The sequence below is a fragment of the Molothrus aeneus genome, chromosome 18 (genome assembly GCF_037042795.1).
Source record: "Molothrus aeneus isolate 106 chromosome 18, BPBGC_Maene_1.0, whole genome shotgun sequence".
In the NCBI taxonomy this organism is placed as follows: domain Eukaryota; kingdom Metazoa; phylum Chordata; class Aves; order Passeriformes; family Icteridae; genus Molothrus; species Molothrus aeneus.
Genome location: NC_089663.1, coordinates 13,661,026 through 13,678,595, shown reverse-complemented (window position 1 = coordinate 13,678,595; position 17,570 = coordinate 13,661,026). Strand labels below are relative to the sequence as shown.

Genomic DNA, 17,570 nt, shown 5'->3' with positions numbered 1-17,570 from the left:
GGAGGTCTGAGACCAACCCGAGGCTTCCTGTGAGTGAATAATCACAGTTGGCCCAATTATTTATGGCTTGGCACCGGCAGGCTGAGATGGCAAACACATTAACAGCAAACAGAAGGAGCTAAATTGGCTAAAGGCTCCTGAACAGGGAGGACTTCTCTGTTATAGATGTGAGGAAGGTTCCAAGAATAAAAAATGTGCCCTTTTCCAGCCTGGGGATTGCTCCAAGGGGGGCTGGTTGTAATTAATCTTTTGTGTGGTGAGTTGTACATTTCCCTGCTGTCAATGTGCTGAAGCTGGCCTGCTGTAAATTACAGTGATGCAGAGAAAATTAATCATATTGGGCTAATGAGCACAGCAGAAAACCCTCTGATGGTATTCCTGGAGCTGTTTCTCCTCTGCAGTGAGAACAAAGAGGTTCCTCTGATAATTCCTGGTGACCTGGACTGGGAATCTTGAAATTCAGTAGCAAAACGTTGCTGCCCAGACTTCTGGCAGAACAGGAGAGGAAATGCTGAACCTACACATGCTCAGGGGCTGCGTAATTAGAGCAGAGGCTCATTATGTTAATGAGAGGCAGTCTGAGCTGTCAGCAGCAGCTCCCTGTGCCCTGCTGCAGCTCCTGCTCAAATCCAGCTCAGGTTGCAATTCCTGCTCTGGGGACTAAACCAGCAGTCAAGGGAAAATGTGCAAGTGGCTTTTACTCAGCTTTACTGGCCTCTGGCAGCCTGGACCACCTCGTTCCTTTGGCTTGTCTCACCTCTGGTTTCCACCTGAGTCAGGAGGAGAGAAGAGAGTTCAGTGTCTTGTGAGGTTCTCAATGTGCAGTATAATCTCTATTTCCCTTTCCTTCCCTCTAAAGTCTTTTTACAAAGCACAGTAAAATATTCCAGAAGGGTTTTTGGGGATGTTTCCTTCTGCACAGTCTGCGTTTCTGTGTTTTAGGAGCTGGAGGGGTGGCCCTGGGATCCAATCAGGGCCAAATCCATCAATTTGGTGCTGGTGGCAGTGGGGAGCTCCCAGGAAACACCAGGCAGGGGCTCCTGGCACTCCCTGACTGCCAGAAGCCAAACAGCTCCATTGCAAATGAGCATCCTGCCAACTGCATCCTTAGCATTCCCTCTCTTTCTCAGGAGAGAGATGCATGGCTCCCTCCTGACTTCCAGGTTAGGACAGGGTCCCCAGGCAGCGCAGGCTCCAGCAGCAGCAGTGCCGGGTGTGTGGCACAGCAGGTCCCACCTTCCCCAGGCACACCAGGGCACACAGGTGGATGATTTCACTGGGGAACCTTCACCTCTGGGTTCTTTGGATGAAGGTGCCTGCACTCTGTGTGCTGTTTTGTTCCATGTTGCTGATTTCAGCAGGTTGCTGTTGGTTGTGCCCCAGTCTGGGAGCAGGCAGGCCGAGGGGCTGCCTTGCTCTGCAGCCTGCCCAGCACAGCCTGCCTGGGTGGTTTCTGACCCGAGGGCACAGTGACCATGCTGATGTGTGTGCTCTGTCCCTGGCAGGCCATGAGAGCCCCTCTGGGAGTCGCTGTGTGATCTCGGAGTTCATCAGACCCCTGCAGATCTCTGGGGACAAGCCAGAGCAGCTGTCTGTCAAACCCACCTTCCTGTCCAAGTCAAGATCTGACACCCCAAGATGCAGATTTGATTCAGACGTGAGTCCTTTTGAATTTTTTACTGGGAAAGTGACCTGGGGCTGAGGCTCCTCTGCTCCAGCAGGCTGCTGCAGGTAGATCCACGTGCTTGTGAGAAGTCATGACACAAAGGTTCTCATTTTGGGAGGCAGCTTGGGAGCAGTGGGAATTTGAGTGGTGTTTTCTAAGAAGCTGCAGCTGATGTCCCAGAAGGAGGTAAATTGGCCAAAGGTTCCTGACCAGGGAGGACTTCTGTTATAGATGTGAGGAAGAATAAAAAATGTACCCTTTTCCAGCCTGGGGATTGCTCTAAGGGGGGCTGGTTGTAATTAATACAATAAATGTGATTAATGGGATGAAGATGAGGAGTGTGAGGACCCCTCTGAAGCTCTCAGTGCTGCCCACAGAGCATTTCTGGGTCAGGGGCACAGCAGCATCCCTGCTCTGGGCAGGGCTCTGGCAGGGCTTGGCTCTGCCTCCAGAAGGGGAAACTGGGCACAGGAACAGATCAGCAGCTCCTGCCCTGCCCCAGGGCTGCTGGGCAGGAAAGGTTGGTTCATTCTGCAGGGCTGGTTCAAGGCTGGTTCACTCTGCAGGGCTGGTTCAAGGCTGGTTCACTCTGCAGGGCTCCTTCATTCTCCAGGGCTGGTTCACTGCAGGGCTGGTTCAAGGCTGGTTCAAGGCCTGTTCATTGTGCAAGGCTGGTTCAAGGCTGGTTCGTCCTGCAGGGCTGGTTCATTCTCCAGGGTTGGTCCATTCTGCAGGGCTGGTTCAAGGCTGGTTCAAGGCTGGTTCATCCTGCAGGGCTGGTTCAAGGCTGGTTCAAGGCTGGTTCATTCTGCAGGGCTCCTTCATTCTGCAGGGCTCCTCCTGTGCCTGCTGCTGTGCTGTGAGAGCCTCCCTGCAGCAGGGCAGGCACCTCCTGCTCACAGCCTCCCCAGAGGGTTCTGAGCCTGGAAAGGGGCACTGAGATTGCAGCGTGCTGTCACTAAAGCCATGCACTCCATGTTCTGTATTCAGACGTGCTTTGGAAGGGGGCTGCTCCTCCTTCCTTAGGAAGCTTTTCTGCTTTTCAGTGGATTTCCAGCAGAAATCCAATGGGAAGCTCAGAAGAGCTGTTCAAAGGTGCCATAACAAGTGGATTTTTAAGGTTTGGGACAAATATTAAATATAAAAACTGCATAGAACAAATCTTGGAAAGTCTGTAGAAGGGTATTATTCTCTATTAAATACCCTGGTTTAGATGGGCAGATAGCCACAAGGAAATGATCCTCAGATTTTACCCCTCATTTCAGGAAATCCCTTTCCTCATCCTTACAGGAGTAAATAAGTTGCAACCATGTGCATATTTTCTATCTGTGTTATATTAATTGATATGAAATAGTTGATGGAATCAAAATGTTTCTAAATGGCTCACAAGCCTGAGGGTATTCAACAAAATACTGGATTCTTGTATAGTGGGAGTTCCATGGGCATATCTGAGGATTATCCAGGGGAAATATTTGTGTATATTTGTGTAGCAGCATTATTGAAAAGTGGAAACATTCACTGCTTTTTGAAGAGGCCACAGAAAAAGCAGCTTAGCAAGGAGACTTAGGGAAGCAGAACTAACAGCAAGGAACAGGAGAAGCAAACGTCAAATTTAATTCCCCTTTTCTATTATTTTTGAGTTATCTCTGGCTGAGAATGCCAAGCCCTCTTTTGCAGAGCTGAACGCTTTGTGCCTTCTGGAGTGTAATTATGTGATCCACTCTCACTTTATGCAAGCTCACAGAAATTAAGCTCCATTCCCTTTAGAGATACCCAGACCCAAGGGAGGGCGTGTGAATAAAATCTAAAAAATGAAACATAATGCTGGGAAGTCTGAACTAAATCAATCAGTCAATAAATAAATCAATAAACCAGTGCTACTCTGCAATGGCCCTGGCTGTTCCTGCTAAAAAGCCTTCTGGAATAACCATTCCTGGCTCTGTGCTCCCTGAGGAGCCCATGTCAAGGTCCCAGGGGGAAAATCCTGGCAGCTTTTCCTGGATCCCCCCGTGCTGCATGGGGGGATCCCCCCTAGGAGCTGCTGGAGCTGCCTTCTGGGCTAAAGCACCCTCAGGAGACAGCTCAGGGGAAAATCCTCTGCACTGGGAGTTTTCCTGGGGTGCTCCTGGCCCGGACCAGCTCAGACCTGGAAGCTGCAGCTCAGGGTCCACTCTGGCTGGGTTGTAAAATTCTGCTCTGTTTTTGGACAGCTTATTTCATTTGGTCCCACTGTCAACCCAGTATTTCTACCTTAATCAAAGCTCTCTCAAGCTCAGGCAAAACGTTGGTCATTTTGTCTGAAATGGCTCACAGCAAACTGTACAGTAAGTGGAGGGAAGTTCATGCCCCTCTTTAAAACCTCTGCTAGCTCAAAGCACAGCTGAAATTATTGTTTCAGCAGTGAGAGACCTCGTGCAGAGCTGAAACAGGCAGAGTCTGTGTTGATCCAACACCACAATCAAATCTCCAGGTTTTGTAGGCCAGATTTGTAATAGAATAAACCTGTGGCTTTGCAGGATTGAATTCAATGGGATGTGAAATTCAGAAGAAAATATAGAAAATATGTTCTTTCCCTCAGTTAGTGGAAAGGGTGGTGTTCAAGAGATGCTGATGCTGTGGGCTGGGTTGGGTGGGATTGGACTGGATGAACTTAGGTTGGGTTGGGTTGGGTTGGGTTGGGTTGGGTTGGGTTGCAAGTGCTGTATTTTGTGTGATCCTCATGGTTTCCATGTGTTTGGAGGTTGACACTTGCACCAGTGCTAAACTCAGCATTTGTTTTAGGTACTCAGTCACTGGAATCTGCCCTTCTAAGTAAAATTAACCAGCTGTGCTCCATGTTAGAATTTAATTTTCTTTCCTTGATATTGTGTGTTCACTGATTGATATCACCTGTCAGGAAAACTGTTCATTCTTCTTGTTTTGTAACCACATTATCCTTTTTCTCCCCCCCTCCCCACAGATGGATAATGATCAGAATTCCAATACCTCAAAGCAGAGATATTCTGGGAAAGTCCATCTTTGCATTGCCCGTTACAGGTAAAGCCCCATCTCCTCACAGACACCACACTCAGCTGAACACTCAACAGCAGCTCTGGCTCCCCCTCATTCATACACTGAATTATGGCATGGAAAGGGTGTTCTGGGGAGCCTGTGCTCAGAGCAGAGCCTGTCCCAGGTATGGCTCTCCCTCATTCATACACTGAATTATGGCATGGAAAGGGTGTTCTGGGGAGCCTGTGCTCAGAGAAGAGCCTGTCCCAGCTTTGCCTCCCCCTCATTCATACACTGAACTATTACATGGAATGGATGTTCTGGGGAGCCTGTGCAGTTTGCACTGCCTGCAGAGCCTGTCCCAGGTTTGGCTCCCCCTCATTCATACACTGAACTATTACATGGAATGGATGTTCTGGGGAGCCTGTGCAGTTTGCACTGCTGCAGAGCAGAGCCTGTCCCAGGTATGGCTCCCCCTCATTCATACACTGAATTATTGCATGGAATGGATGTTCTGGGGAGCCTGTGCAGTTTGCACTGCTGCAGAGCAGAGCCTGTCCCAGGTATGGCTCCCCCTCATTCATACACTGAATTATGGCATGGAATGGATGTTCTGGGGAGCCTGTGCAGTTTGCACTGCTGCAGAGCAGAGCCTGTCCCTGTGCCCCAGCTGGCAGAGGGAGCTGAGCTCTCCCACCCCCTGCATCCCTGTCCTCCAGTGTCTAAATCAGATTAAATGAATGTGTTCCTCCTGCTCTACAGAGGAGTCTCAGTCTCTTCTTTTCAATTACTTCTTCAGGCAAGAGGAGATTTGAAGTCCATCACTGCTTTGCACATTAAAATTTCAGGCGTTAGGGACTGTCATGATAAAAATTTCAGTGGCTAGCAGTTTCTTTCAGGATGGATAGAGATTTAAGTACTTCACAAGTACTTTTTTTCTCTCAGTAGCTTCTCTTAGATGTAGCTCACTGTTTTTTGTCTTCTTTTACCTTGCCTCTGTAGAAGCTTAATGAAGTGGTGTGAAAGGAACATAAAATTGGATACAGTGACTGGAAAAGACCCCCACAACTGAGTTTGCTTTAATTCACTCTAGAAAATGAAGATAATTGTGGCCAGTGTTTTCCAAGAGCCCTAAGTGAGAAGTGTCTAAGTGCATCCTGCAGGAACTGGTGTAAAAGGAACATAAAATTGAATGCAGTGACTGGGAAAGACCCCCACAACTGAGTTTGCTTTGATTCACTCCAGAAAATCAAGGGAATTTGGCCAGTGTTTATCAAGAGCCCCGAGTGAGAAGTGTCTAAGGGCATCCTGCAGGAAGGGACGTGGGTTTAGGGGCAGAGGGGACCCCGCAGGCACAGAGTGCCCCAGAGCCGCCCAGGAGGAGCCTCGGGAGGGATGCAAAGGCTCTGCCTGGGGCAGGGCCCGCGGGGAGCTGCAGCCCTTGCTGAGCATCACTGTGTCTGTCCCCACAGCTACAACCCCTTCGATGGACCCAACGAGAACCCCGAGGCGGAGCTGCCCCTCACGGCTGGGAAGTACCTCTATGTGTACGGGGACATGGACGAGGATGGCTTCTATGAAGGTACTTCCTACTGAGCCCCTGACTTCCTGCTAGCTCATGCAGATTGGAATCAGCTCCCCTGTCAAGCACGCTCCAAATTCTCTCCTTTGTCTGCTCCGAAATCGGTTGCTAAATTTGGCTTTATCGTCGTGGTGTTAATTAAAAGAGTTTCTGCACCAGCAAAGCTGCTCCTTGCAGGCAGAGCTAATTATAAAATATTTTATAGTGTCAGCTTTTCCTACTGGCAAGATTGAAGTTGACAAAAAAGCTTACTGGCAGTTCTGGTATTTCCCTTAATAAGCCTTTCTGCTCCCAGGTCGGGATGTTGTTTATGCACTGTCACTCATCCCCTGCCCCTTACCCTGCCCACTCTCAGGGCACTGCCATGGATGAGCTGCTCTCCTGTTGGAACCCAGCACATCCCTCTGGCTGTCCTGGACTGCCAAGACCCCTGCCAGGGGGCTCAGGGACCCTGGCACAGAGCCCAGAATGCCCCTGTGGTTTTGATTATGACCCATGGAGCAAGTTACCAACCTTAGATGAAGATCTGCAGGCCACGACAGTTTAAGTGGAATGATAGTGAATTTATCATGGGGTGAAAAATGGATTTTTGGGGTTTTTAGAATGGGGGTTTAGGGGGAAAGATGGTGGGATCTGGGCGTGTCCATCCTTTCTCCTTCTTCTTCTTGGCCTCCATCTTCTGCTGTGATGTTGGCACTTTTAGATTGGTTTAGAGTAGAAGCTCAGTGTCTAATGTAGGTGACGAGTATTGAAAGTAATTGTAAATATTGTACACGCAGATTTTATTATAAAAAGATAACACAGCCCCGGGGGCAGGCAGAGTGCCTCTGTCTGTCCTGCTGAGTGGACCTTGGCTGGACAGGAGAAAGAATTTTATAGATAAGATACAATAAACAACCTTGAGACCGAGAAATGAAGAGCTCTGACCCCTTTGAGCACCAGGCTGGGAAAAGAGACTTTCCAACACATCTGGGGGTCACTGTGAGCAGCAGAGACCCCGAGATTCTCCTTCAGGGGTTCTAATGGCGCTGCTCTTTCTCTCCAGGAGAGCTTCTGGACGGGCAGAGAGGACTGGTGCCCTCGAACTTTGTGGATTTTGTGCAGGACAGCGAGGCGCGGCTGTCGAGCGTGGAGGAGCAGAACGCGCTGAACCGCGCGGGGGCCGCGCTGGAGGCAGAGCTGGAGCTCAGCCCCCCCGGGCTCCTGGAGCCCAGCAGCGGGCTCAGCAACGGCGCGGGCACCCTGGACGTCAACATCGACGAGATCGGAGAAGACATTGTGCCTTACCCCAGGAGAATCACCCTCATCAAGCAGCTGGCCAAGAGCGTCATCGTGGGCTGGGAGCCGCCCCTGGTGCCGCCCGGCTGGGGCACCGTCAGCAGCTACAACGTGCTGGTGGACAAGGAGGTCAGGATGAACATCGCCCTGGGCAGCAGGACCAAAGCCCTGATAGAGAAGCTCAACACCTCCACCTGCACCTACAGGATATCCATCCAGAGCATCACCAGCAAGGGCAGCTCCGACGAGCTGCAGTGCACCTTGCTGGTGGGCAAGGACGTCATCGTGGCCCCCTCCAACCTCCGCGTGGACAACATCACCCAGATCTCTGCTGAGCTCTCCTGGCTCCCCACAAACAGCAACTACAGTCACATAATCTTCCTCAACGAGGAGGAGTTTGACATTGTCAAGGCTGCTAGCTACAAGTACCATTTTTTTAATTTGAAGCCCAATATGGCCTACAAGGTGAAGGTCATGGCAAAGCCCCACCAGATGCCCTGGCAGCTTCCCTTGGAGCAACGAGAGAAAAAGGAAGCCTTTGTGGAATTTTCTACATTGCCAGCAGGTTTGATATTTTCCTCCCTGCCCCAAAATTGTTCAGTTGAAATTCTCTGAAAATACTAGATAAAATACTTTAACCTACACAGCATTTAGGGGATGCAAGTGCATTTTGGTTGTGAAGGTGTAATTAACTTCATTTTACAGTTTGAATTTGTAAAGCCAACAGATTCATTGTGTTTTGGAGAGTCTGAGGTCTTTTCCCACCTGGCTTTTGCATTAGGAGTGTTGGTAAGTGTTGTCAGTCATTTGCCATTATTCAAGAACATTGAAGCAGTGTTGAAAACTAGAGCAGAAATAAACAGTGGATTGGAAGGATAATCTCATCATTTTGGGGGTGTGTGGCAGCATGTGAAATAATCTGAGTGTCTTTCGTATAGATTCACCTACCCAGGGTCATCTAACCATGGCCAAGTAGGAGAGCCCTCAGATATTCAGTCTTTGAGACCCTGGGTGCCTCTGGAGGGACACTCGGGCACGAGTGGCCCTGGCAGGTGAAGCCTCAGCAGCGTCCTGAGCTGGGTTTGCTCCCTGCCTGCAGGGCGTGATCCAGCAAGGGGCAGGAATTCATCCACCCTGCTCCCTCCTGGCCTGGGTGAGGAGAGGAGAGGGCAGCAGGGCTGTGGGCAGGGGGAGTGAAGCTCTGTGCCTCCTGTTTGGGTGCAGCACAGATCCTGGGGGATTTCCTCTGCTCCCACGCTCCTCTTCAGCCTGGGGCCACTCAGCACTGGTGGCAGTGCAGGGAGCAGGGAGGAGAGGCCATTTCACACCTGGGATTGTCCTGGGGAGCTGGGAGGCACTGCCTGGGCGCTGGCCTGAACTTATTTCAACTTTGCTATTTAGGAAGGGCCTTCTGAGTGAGGCTTTTCCAGGCCAAGCGCTTGCCTTGCTGTACCTCCCTCTAGCTGTGAAGCCTGCTGAGCAGCACAGAGCTGCTCTCTGCTGACAGCTGAGGAGCAGTGGAGCTCCCAGAACCTTCCCCACTGCTTCATTCCACTGGGAGCACTTCCAGAGAAACAGGCCAGCTCTTCACTGCTGTGTCGAGAAAACAAAACAGCAGCTGGTGAAGTGGTTAGAGGCTGATGCCTGATTGCAGAGTCACTGGAGCAGAGGAAAAGATGAATTTGGAGCCAGTGATGGGAGTTGCCATCACAGAGTGCCATGCAGTTGAACTCATCTCGACTCATCAAAGCAATGGAATTGCTCACACAAAAGTACAAGTGTCTCTCTCTTGGGCACTCAGATCTAAAAACAAATATAAGCACAGGATTGGGACCAGTGTGGCTGCTGCAGCTTTTGGAGCTCATTTATGTAAAAAATCCTATGAGGACCAAAGTGTAGCAGAATTCCAAAACAAACATTTATGTTGATGACCAAGGCCATAGAAAATCACCAGGAATCATTTCCCATGTAATGATGGGAGGAAATAGGAGCCATGCTGAGCCTCGGGCACTGCAGTTTATTAAACCTATCTCTGCACAGCCTGGGAAGGCCGAGACAGACACCCTGGGGACTGTTTCCTTGTGGGAGGGTGGAAGGAAGGTGACTTCTCCTGCAGGAGCACATTAATGTCATTGTCACTGGCAGGATGCTGGGTTAGATCAGGTGCATGCTTCTGTAAGCTGAGCAGCCTTGCTGAATTGGGAGTGCTGGCTGGCAGTAAAACAGGATGGCCAGGAAAGCTGAAATTCAATCCTGAACCAAAATCTCTCTTGGCCAAGAATAGTATTAGGTCAATTTGCATACTCTCAACTTGCAAGATAAAAATACTTTATAGATGCAGGGGTGGTATGAGCCAGGCCTTCCTGTTGTGCCTCTGTCCTGAACATGATCATGATTTCATTTCCATGTCCACCAGAGGATGAAATTCAGTGGCAGCAAAGCAGTGAAATGCCCTGGCAGTTGCTAGGGGTCTTGTGTGATATTTGCACACGTGTCAAGCTCATTTGAAGTATTTGCAGCCTTTTTGGTGGATGAACAGATCTGTTGGTGTTTGGTTTGCTGGGAGAAGCAATCCCACAGCAGCCAGGCTGTGTCCTGCTCTGCAGAGGTGGCTGCAGCCCAGCCCTGCTGCAGCAGCAGCCTCTGCTCAGGGCTGGGTGCTTCAACTAACACAACGGGATGCTTGAAAAATTCATGAACTAATCATCCCTGTGATATTTTTACTTTGGCTTTCTGGCCAAAGTAGAGCTATTTATAGCAGGGTAATGCCTGTTAATTAAGGAGGTATCTGGTGTGCTGTCACACTGACACACACTAAATGCCTTCAGAGGTTCTGGGTGTGTTTTTGACTCGGTGCAGAGGCAGGGCTGGGCCCAGCTCTCCTGTATCCAGCTGTGGAACGTGCTGCTGCCCCAGCTGCAGCCCAGCTGCTCTGCCCTGAGCTCCACCTGACCGGTGCCCTCTCTCCTAGGTCCCCCAGCCCCGCCTCAGGAGGTGTGTGTGCGGGCAGGCAGCGCCCCAGGCACGCTGCAGGTGTGCTGGAAGCCGCCAGCTCTGTCAGCCACGGGGACGTCCCACGGTGCCAGCGTCACGGGCTACGGGGTCTATGCCAAAGGGCAGCGGGTGAGTCCCTGCCACCTCTGCCACCTCTGTCACCTCTGCCACCTCTGCCACCTCTGTCACCTCTGCCACCTCTGCCACCTCTGCCACCTTTGTCATCTCTGCCACCTCTGCCACCTCTGCCACCTCTGCCACCTCTGTCACCTCTGCCACCTCTGCCACCTCTGCCACCTTTGTCATCTCTGCCACCTCTGCCACCTCTGCCACCTCTGCCACCTTTGTCATCTCTGTCACCTCTGCCACCTCTGTCACCTCTGCCACCTCTGCCACCTCTGTCATCTCTGCCACCTCTGCCACCTCTGCCACCTCTGCCACCTTTGTCATCTCTGTCACCTCTGCCACCTCTGTCACCTCTGCCACCTCTGCCACCTCTGCCACCTTTGTCATCTCTGCCACCTCTGCCACCTCTGCCACCTCTGTCACCTCTGCCACCTCTGCCACCTCTGTCACCTCTGCCACCTCTGCCACCTCTGCCACCTCTGCCACCTCTGTCACCTCTGCCATCTCTGCCACCTCTGTCACCTCTGCCACCTCTGCCACCTCTGTCATCTCTGCCATCTCTGCCATCTCTGCCACCTCTGCCACCTCTGCCACATCTGCCATCTCTGTCACCTCTGCCATCTCTGTCACCGCTGCTGGCATCCTGCTGCCAGGGACGTGGGGTTTCCTGGGTCCCCCCATGTAGGGAGGAATGATGAGTCTGACTCCATGTTCTTAGAAGGCTAATTTATTGTTTTATGATCTATGTTATATTAAAGATTGCTATAAAAACTATAAACTATACTATATAAAACTATAAAGCATAAACTCTAAACTATACTAAGGAATAGAGAAAGGATACAGACAGGAGGCTGGAAGATACTAATGAAAAACTCATGACTCCTTCCAGAGTCCTGACACAGCCTGACCGTGATTGGTCATTTTTAAGTCAATTAAGTCAAAACAATAATTAAGGATTAATCAAAACAATAATTAATAATTAATCATAATTAAGTCAAAACAATTCACATGAAACTAATGAACAATCACCTGTTGGATAAACAATCTCCAACCACATTCCAAAGCAGCAAAACACAGGAGAAGCAAAATGACGGCACTGACATGTAACCCCACTCTGGGGGCTCACGGGTGTCTGTCTGTCCCAGCTGGGTGCTGAGATCTGTGTGTCTGTCCGCAGGTGTCTGAGGTGGCGCTCCCAGCTGCAGAGGGCACAGTTCTGATGTGTAACCCCGGTCTGTCTGTGTGTCTGTCCCCACATGTCCGAGGTGGCGCTCCCAGCCGCAGAGGGCACGGCACTGATGTGTGTCTGTGCTCACAGGTGTCTGTGTGTCTGGCTCACAGGTGTCTGTGTGTCTGTCCACAGGTGTCTGTGCTCACAGGTGTCTGTGTGTCTGTCCGCAGGTGTGCGAGGTGGCGCTCCCAGCCGCAGAGGGCACGGCACTGGTGTGTAACCCCGGTCTGTCTGTGTGTCTGTCTGCAGGTGTGCGAGGTGGCGCTCCCAGCCGCAGAGGGCACAGCACTGGTGTGTAACCCCGGTCTGTCTGTGTGTCTGTCCGCAGGTGTGCGAGGTGGCGCTCCCAGCCGCAGAGGGCACGGCACTGGTGTGTAACCCCGGTCTGTCTGTGTGTCTGTCCGCAGGTGTGCGAGGTGGCGCTCCCAGCCGCAGAGGGCACGGCGCTGGAGCTGCCGCGGCTGCGCGCCCTGGACGCCCGCGAGCTCACCGTGCGGACGCTCTCCGCGCAGGGCGAGTCCCTGGACTCTGCCCCTGCTGCCATTCCCCCCGACCTCCTGGTGCCTCCACCCCCCCACCCCAGGACTGCTCCCAAATCCAAGCCATTAGCAAGTGCCGGAGCCCCAGAAACCAAAGAAGAACATTTCGGGCCGCATTTCAAACGGGATGAGTCCTGGGAGCAGACTCGCTCGGTGTCCCCCGGGCACGGACACATGCTGGAGCCACCCACCTTCCACGGCCCCCTCCAGGGCAGGAGGTCTCCATCCCCCAACAGGATCCTGCCCCAGCCTCAAGGCACTCCGGTCCCCAACACCGTCGCAAAAGCCATGGCGAGAGAAGCTGCACAGAGGGTGGCAGAGAGCAACAGGGTAAAGGCAAACTCCTGCTGGGCTGGGCTGGGCTGGGCTGGGCTCTGTGCCTCCATTGGGGCGTTTCTTGGCTGGTCTGTCCACTGTGGCACCTGCCACCAAAGATTGCTCATCATGTGCTTCAAGGGGTGGGTGATCGTTCCTAAGTTCTGAAGCTGCGCAGCTTGAGAAGCAGAGTGCTGGAATTCTGGGCTGATGGAGCCCTCCTGTGTCTGCTGTGGTGGATCCACAGGGAATTTTACACTTTTGCCCTTCTCAGTGCTGCCCTTTCACACAGGTTTGCAGCTGCTTCTCCCTCCAGCAGTGTCACTGCCCAAGGACACCCCTGGTTTGGGACCACCTTGACCCAAGGCTGTGCACTGGCTCAGATCTTTGCCAGTTGATTTCAATCCCACACTTGGGGCTCTGGGGTCAGTGCAGCTGATGTGGATGCATCCTGACAACGTGCTGTGTGTGTTCCACACAAATATGCAATATTTAAATACTCCCAGTGCCCTGGGCAGTTACTTTCTCATCACAAGCTGCTCAAAACTGTCTGTTACTTCTTGCAAGTGTCACATATTCCACAGATTTTCTTGGTGCTTCATCTGGCAGTCATCAGTTATGTCCAGGTTTTAGTCTCCCGTTGTATCTCCAAAATAGCTCCACTAATTTGGACAGTTCACACATGCCTTAACAGCCCCAGCTAATTGACTGTTCCTGTTTTGGGATGCATTTGATCCAGTGGGTAAATCGAGCAAGCTTTTGAGAACCTGAATAATTCTGGATCAATGATAATAGGTCTGATAAATATATGTGTATGCATCTGGATGTATCTCCCTTTTGTTTATAAATAAGACTGGAATGGAATAGAGGGAAAAAGGGCAATTGGTTTCTTTGGCCCTATGAGGTGAAAGTTGATTTAGGAACCACACTGGGAAAGAGAACAGAAATCCTTTTTCTGGTTTGGAAAGTTGCTGACATAACATGTGCTCTGGACCACGTTTGGTTACGTTAGTTTAAGTGATGCCTGAAATGATTTATTCAGGAATCTGGACAGAAGCTTACAGACAAATCGATTCTAAATTAAATCAAATCCTGCCAGGGATATTTGTCACGTTTGGTCCCCTGTGGTACAAACTCTTCACTCGTGGTAAGTGCTGCAGAAGGAGCTGTGGGCCTGCCCTGCCTGCTGGGGGCTGATGGGCTCTGTCCCAGAGCCAGCAGGAGCTGCTGAGCCCAGGAGCCTCCTCAGAGCACAGCAGGAGCCACAGCCTCATCTGGGGCTTTTTAGTCCTGGGGCCGCAAATGCTGTTGTGGTTTGAGCATGCACTGCTCTGCCAGGGAAAGGAGTGTGTCTGCTGGCAGCCTCTGAGTGCAGAGCACTGGGAATTTTGGGAAGTGGAACAGCGAGGAGAGCTGGCAGCTCAGCTGATAAGCACATGCAGTCAGGTAATTGTTTAAGAGTGAGGGTAATAAAACAGAAACGTCTTGGAAACTCCTCAAAGGTTCCAGACAGGGGGAACTAAAGTGCTTTAAACTGTGGGAGCTTTTAAAAACTGGGTGCTTGAGTCTTTGTGTCCTGGGTGCAGGGCAGTGTCCCTCACTGCTCCTGGCTTTGTTGCTCTGTTAGATGGAGAGGAGGAGTGCTTATGTGTGCATTTCTGTCCCTGGGTGCAGGGCAGTGTCCCCAGTGTCCCCAGTGTCCCCAATGTCCCTGTGCTGTCCCCCAGATGGAGAGGAGGAGCGTTTGTGTTTGTGTTTGTGGGTGCAGGGCAGTGTCCCCAGTGTCCCCAGTGTCCCTTGCTGTCCCCCAGATGGAGAGGAGGAGCGTTTTCAGCGAGAGGAGCAGCGCAGCCCCGTACTCGGACGAGGAGGAGGAGGATGGCTACGACTCGCCCAGGGTGAAGCGCAGGGGAGCCTCGGTGGACGAGTTCCTGAAGGAGTCCGAGCTGGGGAAGCAGGTGAGGAGCTGGCCTGGCTGTGCCAGGGCTCAGCAGGAGCAGAGGGATCCCTGGAGGGCAGCTCGGGCAGGGCACTGCCAGGGCCGCGGCCGGGCTGGGGACACAGGCGGGGACACAGGTGGGGACACAGGCGGGGACACAGGCGGGGACACAGGTGGGGACACAGGCGGGGACACAGGCGGGGACACAGGTGGGGACACAGGCGGGGACACAGGTGGGGACACAGGTGACACAGTGACAAAGGTGGGGACACAGGCGGGGACACAGGCGGGGACACAGGTGACACTGGGACACAGGCGGGGACACAGGTGAGGCTGAGCCGTGGGCAGGGATGCTCCTGTTCCTTGTGTTTTGCACAACTGCACAGCTTTTAGTCTGATCCAACTGAAAACAACTATTAAATAACTTATTACATTAATTTCAAGGGAGATATAAAGTCTAGAAAAGAGATGGGTTTTTTATGTCTTGGCATAGTTTAAAAAACTTTAGTCAAAGACCTGAGCTCCTGTGTGGAGGGTCCACAATGGTGGCAATATGCTGCAAGAATTAAATGCTGACCACTTTGAAATGATAATGTGATGTAACAAACAGCTGCAAAGAACAGATGATATGTGAATTATCCTCAGGCTCTCACAGTTTGGTCAGCAAGGCCATTGATGTATGAAGGACCTCTTTAATAAGAGGAATTTAATCAAGACTAAAACTAGATTTGGTGCTGTGAATGAAGATGTCCTTTATTGTATCCCCTCGGATTGAGACTGGATTTCTGGAATTAGGGTGATAAATGGGTAAAACAGAATTTCCACAGAATTTCCATGGGATTGAGGCTGGATTTCTGGAGTTAGGGTGATAAAAGGGCAAGCAGAATTTCCACAGAATTTCCATGGGATTGAGGCTGTGTTTCTGGAGTTAGGGTGATAAAAGGGCAAAGAGAATTTCCACAGAATTTCCAGGGGATTGAGGCTGTGTTTCTGGAGTTAGGGTGATAAAAGGGCAAGCAGAATTTCCACAGAATTTCCATGGGATTGAGGCTGTGTTTCTGGAGTTAGGGTGATAAAAGGGCAAGCAGAATTTCCACAGAATTTCCATGGGATTGAGGCTGTGTTTCTGGAGTTAGGGTGATAAAAGGGCAAGCAGAATTTCCACAGAATTTCCATGGGATTGAGGCTGTGTTTCTGGAGTTAGGATGATAAATGGGCAAAGAGAATTTCCACAGAATTTCCATGGGATTGAGGCTGTGTTTCTGGAGTTAGGGTGATAAAAGGGCAAACAGAATTTCCACAGAATTTCCATGGGATTGAGGCTGTGTTTCTGGAGTTAGGGTGATAAAAGGGCAAGCAGAATTTCCACAGAATTTCCATGGGATTGAGGCTGTGTTTCTGGAGTTAGGGTGATAAAAGGGCAAGCAGAATTTCCACGGGACGTGTGCAGCAGAGCAGAGCGCGCCCGGCTGTGGCTGCGGCGGCTCCTCTGGGCTCAGCAGGATTGGCAGCTTCAGCAGAGCTCTCTGTGCCTCTCAGGCTCACTACTGCCTGGGGGACGAGTACCACACGGAGAGCAGCCGGGGCTCCGACCTGTCGGACATCCTGGAGGAGGATGAGGAGGAGCTCTACTCCGAGATGCAGCTGGAGGAAGGGCGGCGGCGCCTGAGCCTGGGCTCGCACGGCGCGCTCAAGGTGAGCCTGGGCACCCCTGGGTGCAGCCTTGGGGCTCCTGCAGGCACCCCCAGTGAGCCTGGGCACCCCTGGGTGCTCCCTGCAGCCACCCCAGAGCCTGCAGACACTAAAGCTCACTCTGGCCTAGAGGGTAGAGCTGGGCTGCTTTAATGTATTTATTACTTATGGTTTTTTCATTATTCGATAGATAAACTTTAACAGAGTGTCTTCCTGTCTGTGATTGTTGCCCTTGCAATTTCTGTTCTGCATCTGGGGCCTTCCCCTGTCTCTGTGAGGATATACTGCATGTGCCACCCTGAAAAATGAGTTGTTTCTGAGCAAGGAGATTTGTAAAGACTTACAAAGCAACTTCTGTTTTTCCTGTGTGAGTGATTTGTCCATGTACCCAGTGCTGGTCCTATCCCTTCCACAGGCATAAAGCCTTCCTGTGAGAAAGGAGTTGTTTCAGCTTTGTTTGATCAATGCTTTATCAGAACTCCTTGTGCTCTGAATTTTAGGGAGTCACCAGAGAGAGCAGGAAATATGTTCCAGAAATATTGCTTTAGTACAGGAATATTCATCATGAAGGAAACTTCAGTGCAGCACCTAAAGCATATGCAGAGCACTGAGCATACCCAGTACTGAATATATATTTGCCATATTGTATTTGTACATGTGAATTGTATTTGCTTCTTTATGTGTGTAGTAATTACACAAACTGGGTTTTCTTGGAAAGCACAAACCCACAGGTTACCTTTTTCCTCAGTAGATCATTATTTAACTAAAATCAGTACTATTTTGTCATGCATACAAGAGTTCTGACCATTGCTATGACTGCTTTCATGTGCTGTGAATTCAGTCCTTTTATTCTGACACTGTCTGCAGTGAGACAGGGACCTTTTCAAAGTAAGGAATTACCATTGTTTGTATTGCTGCACCAGCAGAAAGGCTGAAACCAAAATCCTTCTGCACGCCCATTGTATCCCCTTCCCTGGCAAAAAGAATAATCCCCAGACTGTTCTTGTTCTTTATGCATCAGAAGGTGTATTTACTTCTTGGATTTAAAATAGTATTGCCAGTGTTGATACTGAGAAAGTTCCAGAGCCTTAACTGGTGTGGGAAATCGTTTTTGACCTGCTGAAGTTTGCAGGCTTCTCTTGATGTAGTTCATGCTTACTGATCTTTTTCTCACTTCTGTGGTGCTTTATCTCAAGTTTCACAGGTGTTACACACAT

At 50.8% G+C, this 17,570-nt stretch overlaps 1 protein-coding gene across 7 annotated transcripts in view; it reads left to right on the top strand.

Annotated features, from left to right (window-relative positions):
* RIMBP2 (RIMS binding protein 2) overlaps positions 1–17,570 on the top strand; it is a 90,003-nt gene that overhangs the window by 60,313 nt on the left and 12,120 nt on the right. For all 7 annotated transcript variants that reach the window (XM_066562247.1, XM_066562249.1, XM_066562251.1 and 4 more), the window contains 8 exons: positions 1,506–1,657; positions 4,626–4,702; positions 6,130–6,239; positions 7,285–8,082; positions 10,489–10,640; positions 12,276–12,737; positions 14,534–14,680; positions 16,201–16,356. In XM_066562247.1, coding sequence (XP_066418344.1) covers positions 1,506–1,657; positions 4,626–4,702; positions 6,130–6,239; positions 7,285–8,082; positions 10,489–10,640; positions 12,276–12,737; positions 14,534–14,680; positions 16,201–16,356 — 2,054 coding nt within the window. The remainder of the gene's footprint in view (positions 1–1,505; positions 1,658–4,625; positions 4,703–6,129; positions 6,240–7,284; positions 8,083–10,488; positions 10,641–12,275; positions 12,738–14,533; positions 14,681–16,200; positions 16,357–17,570) is intronic.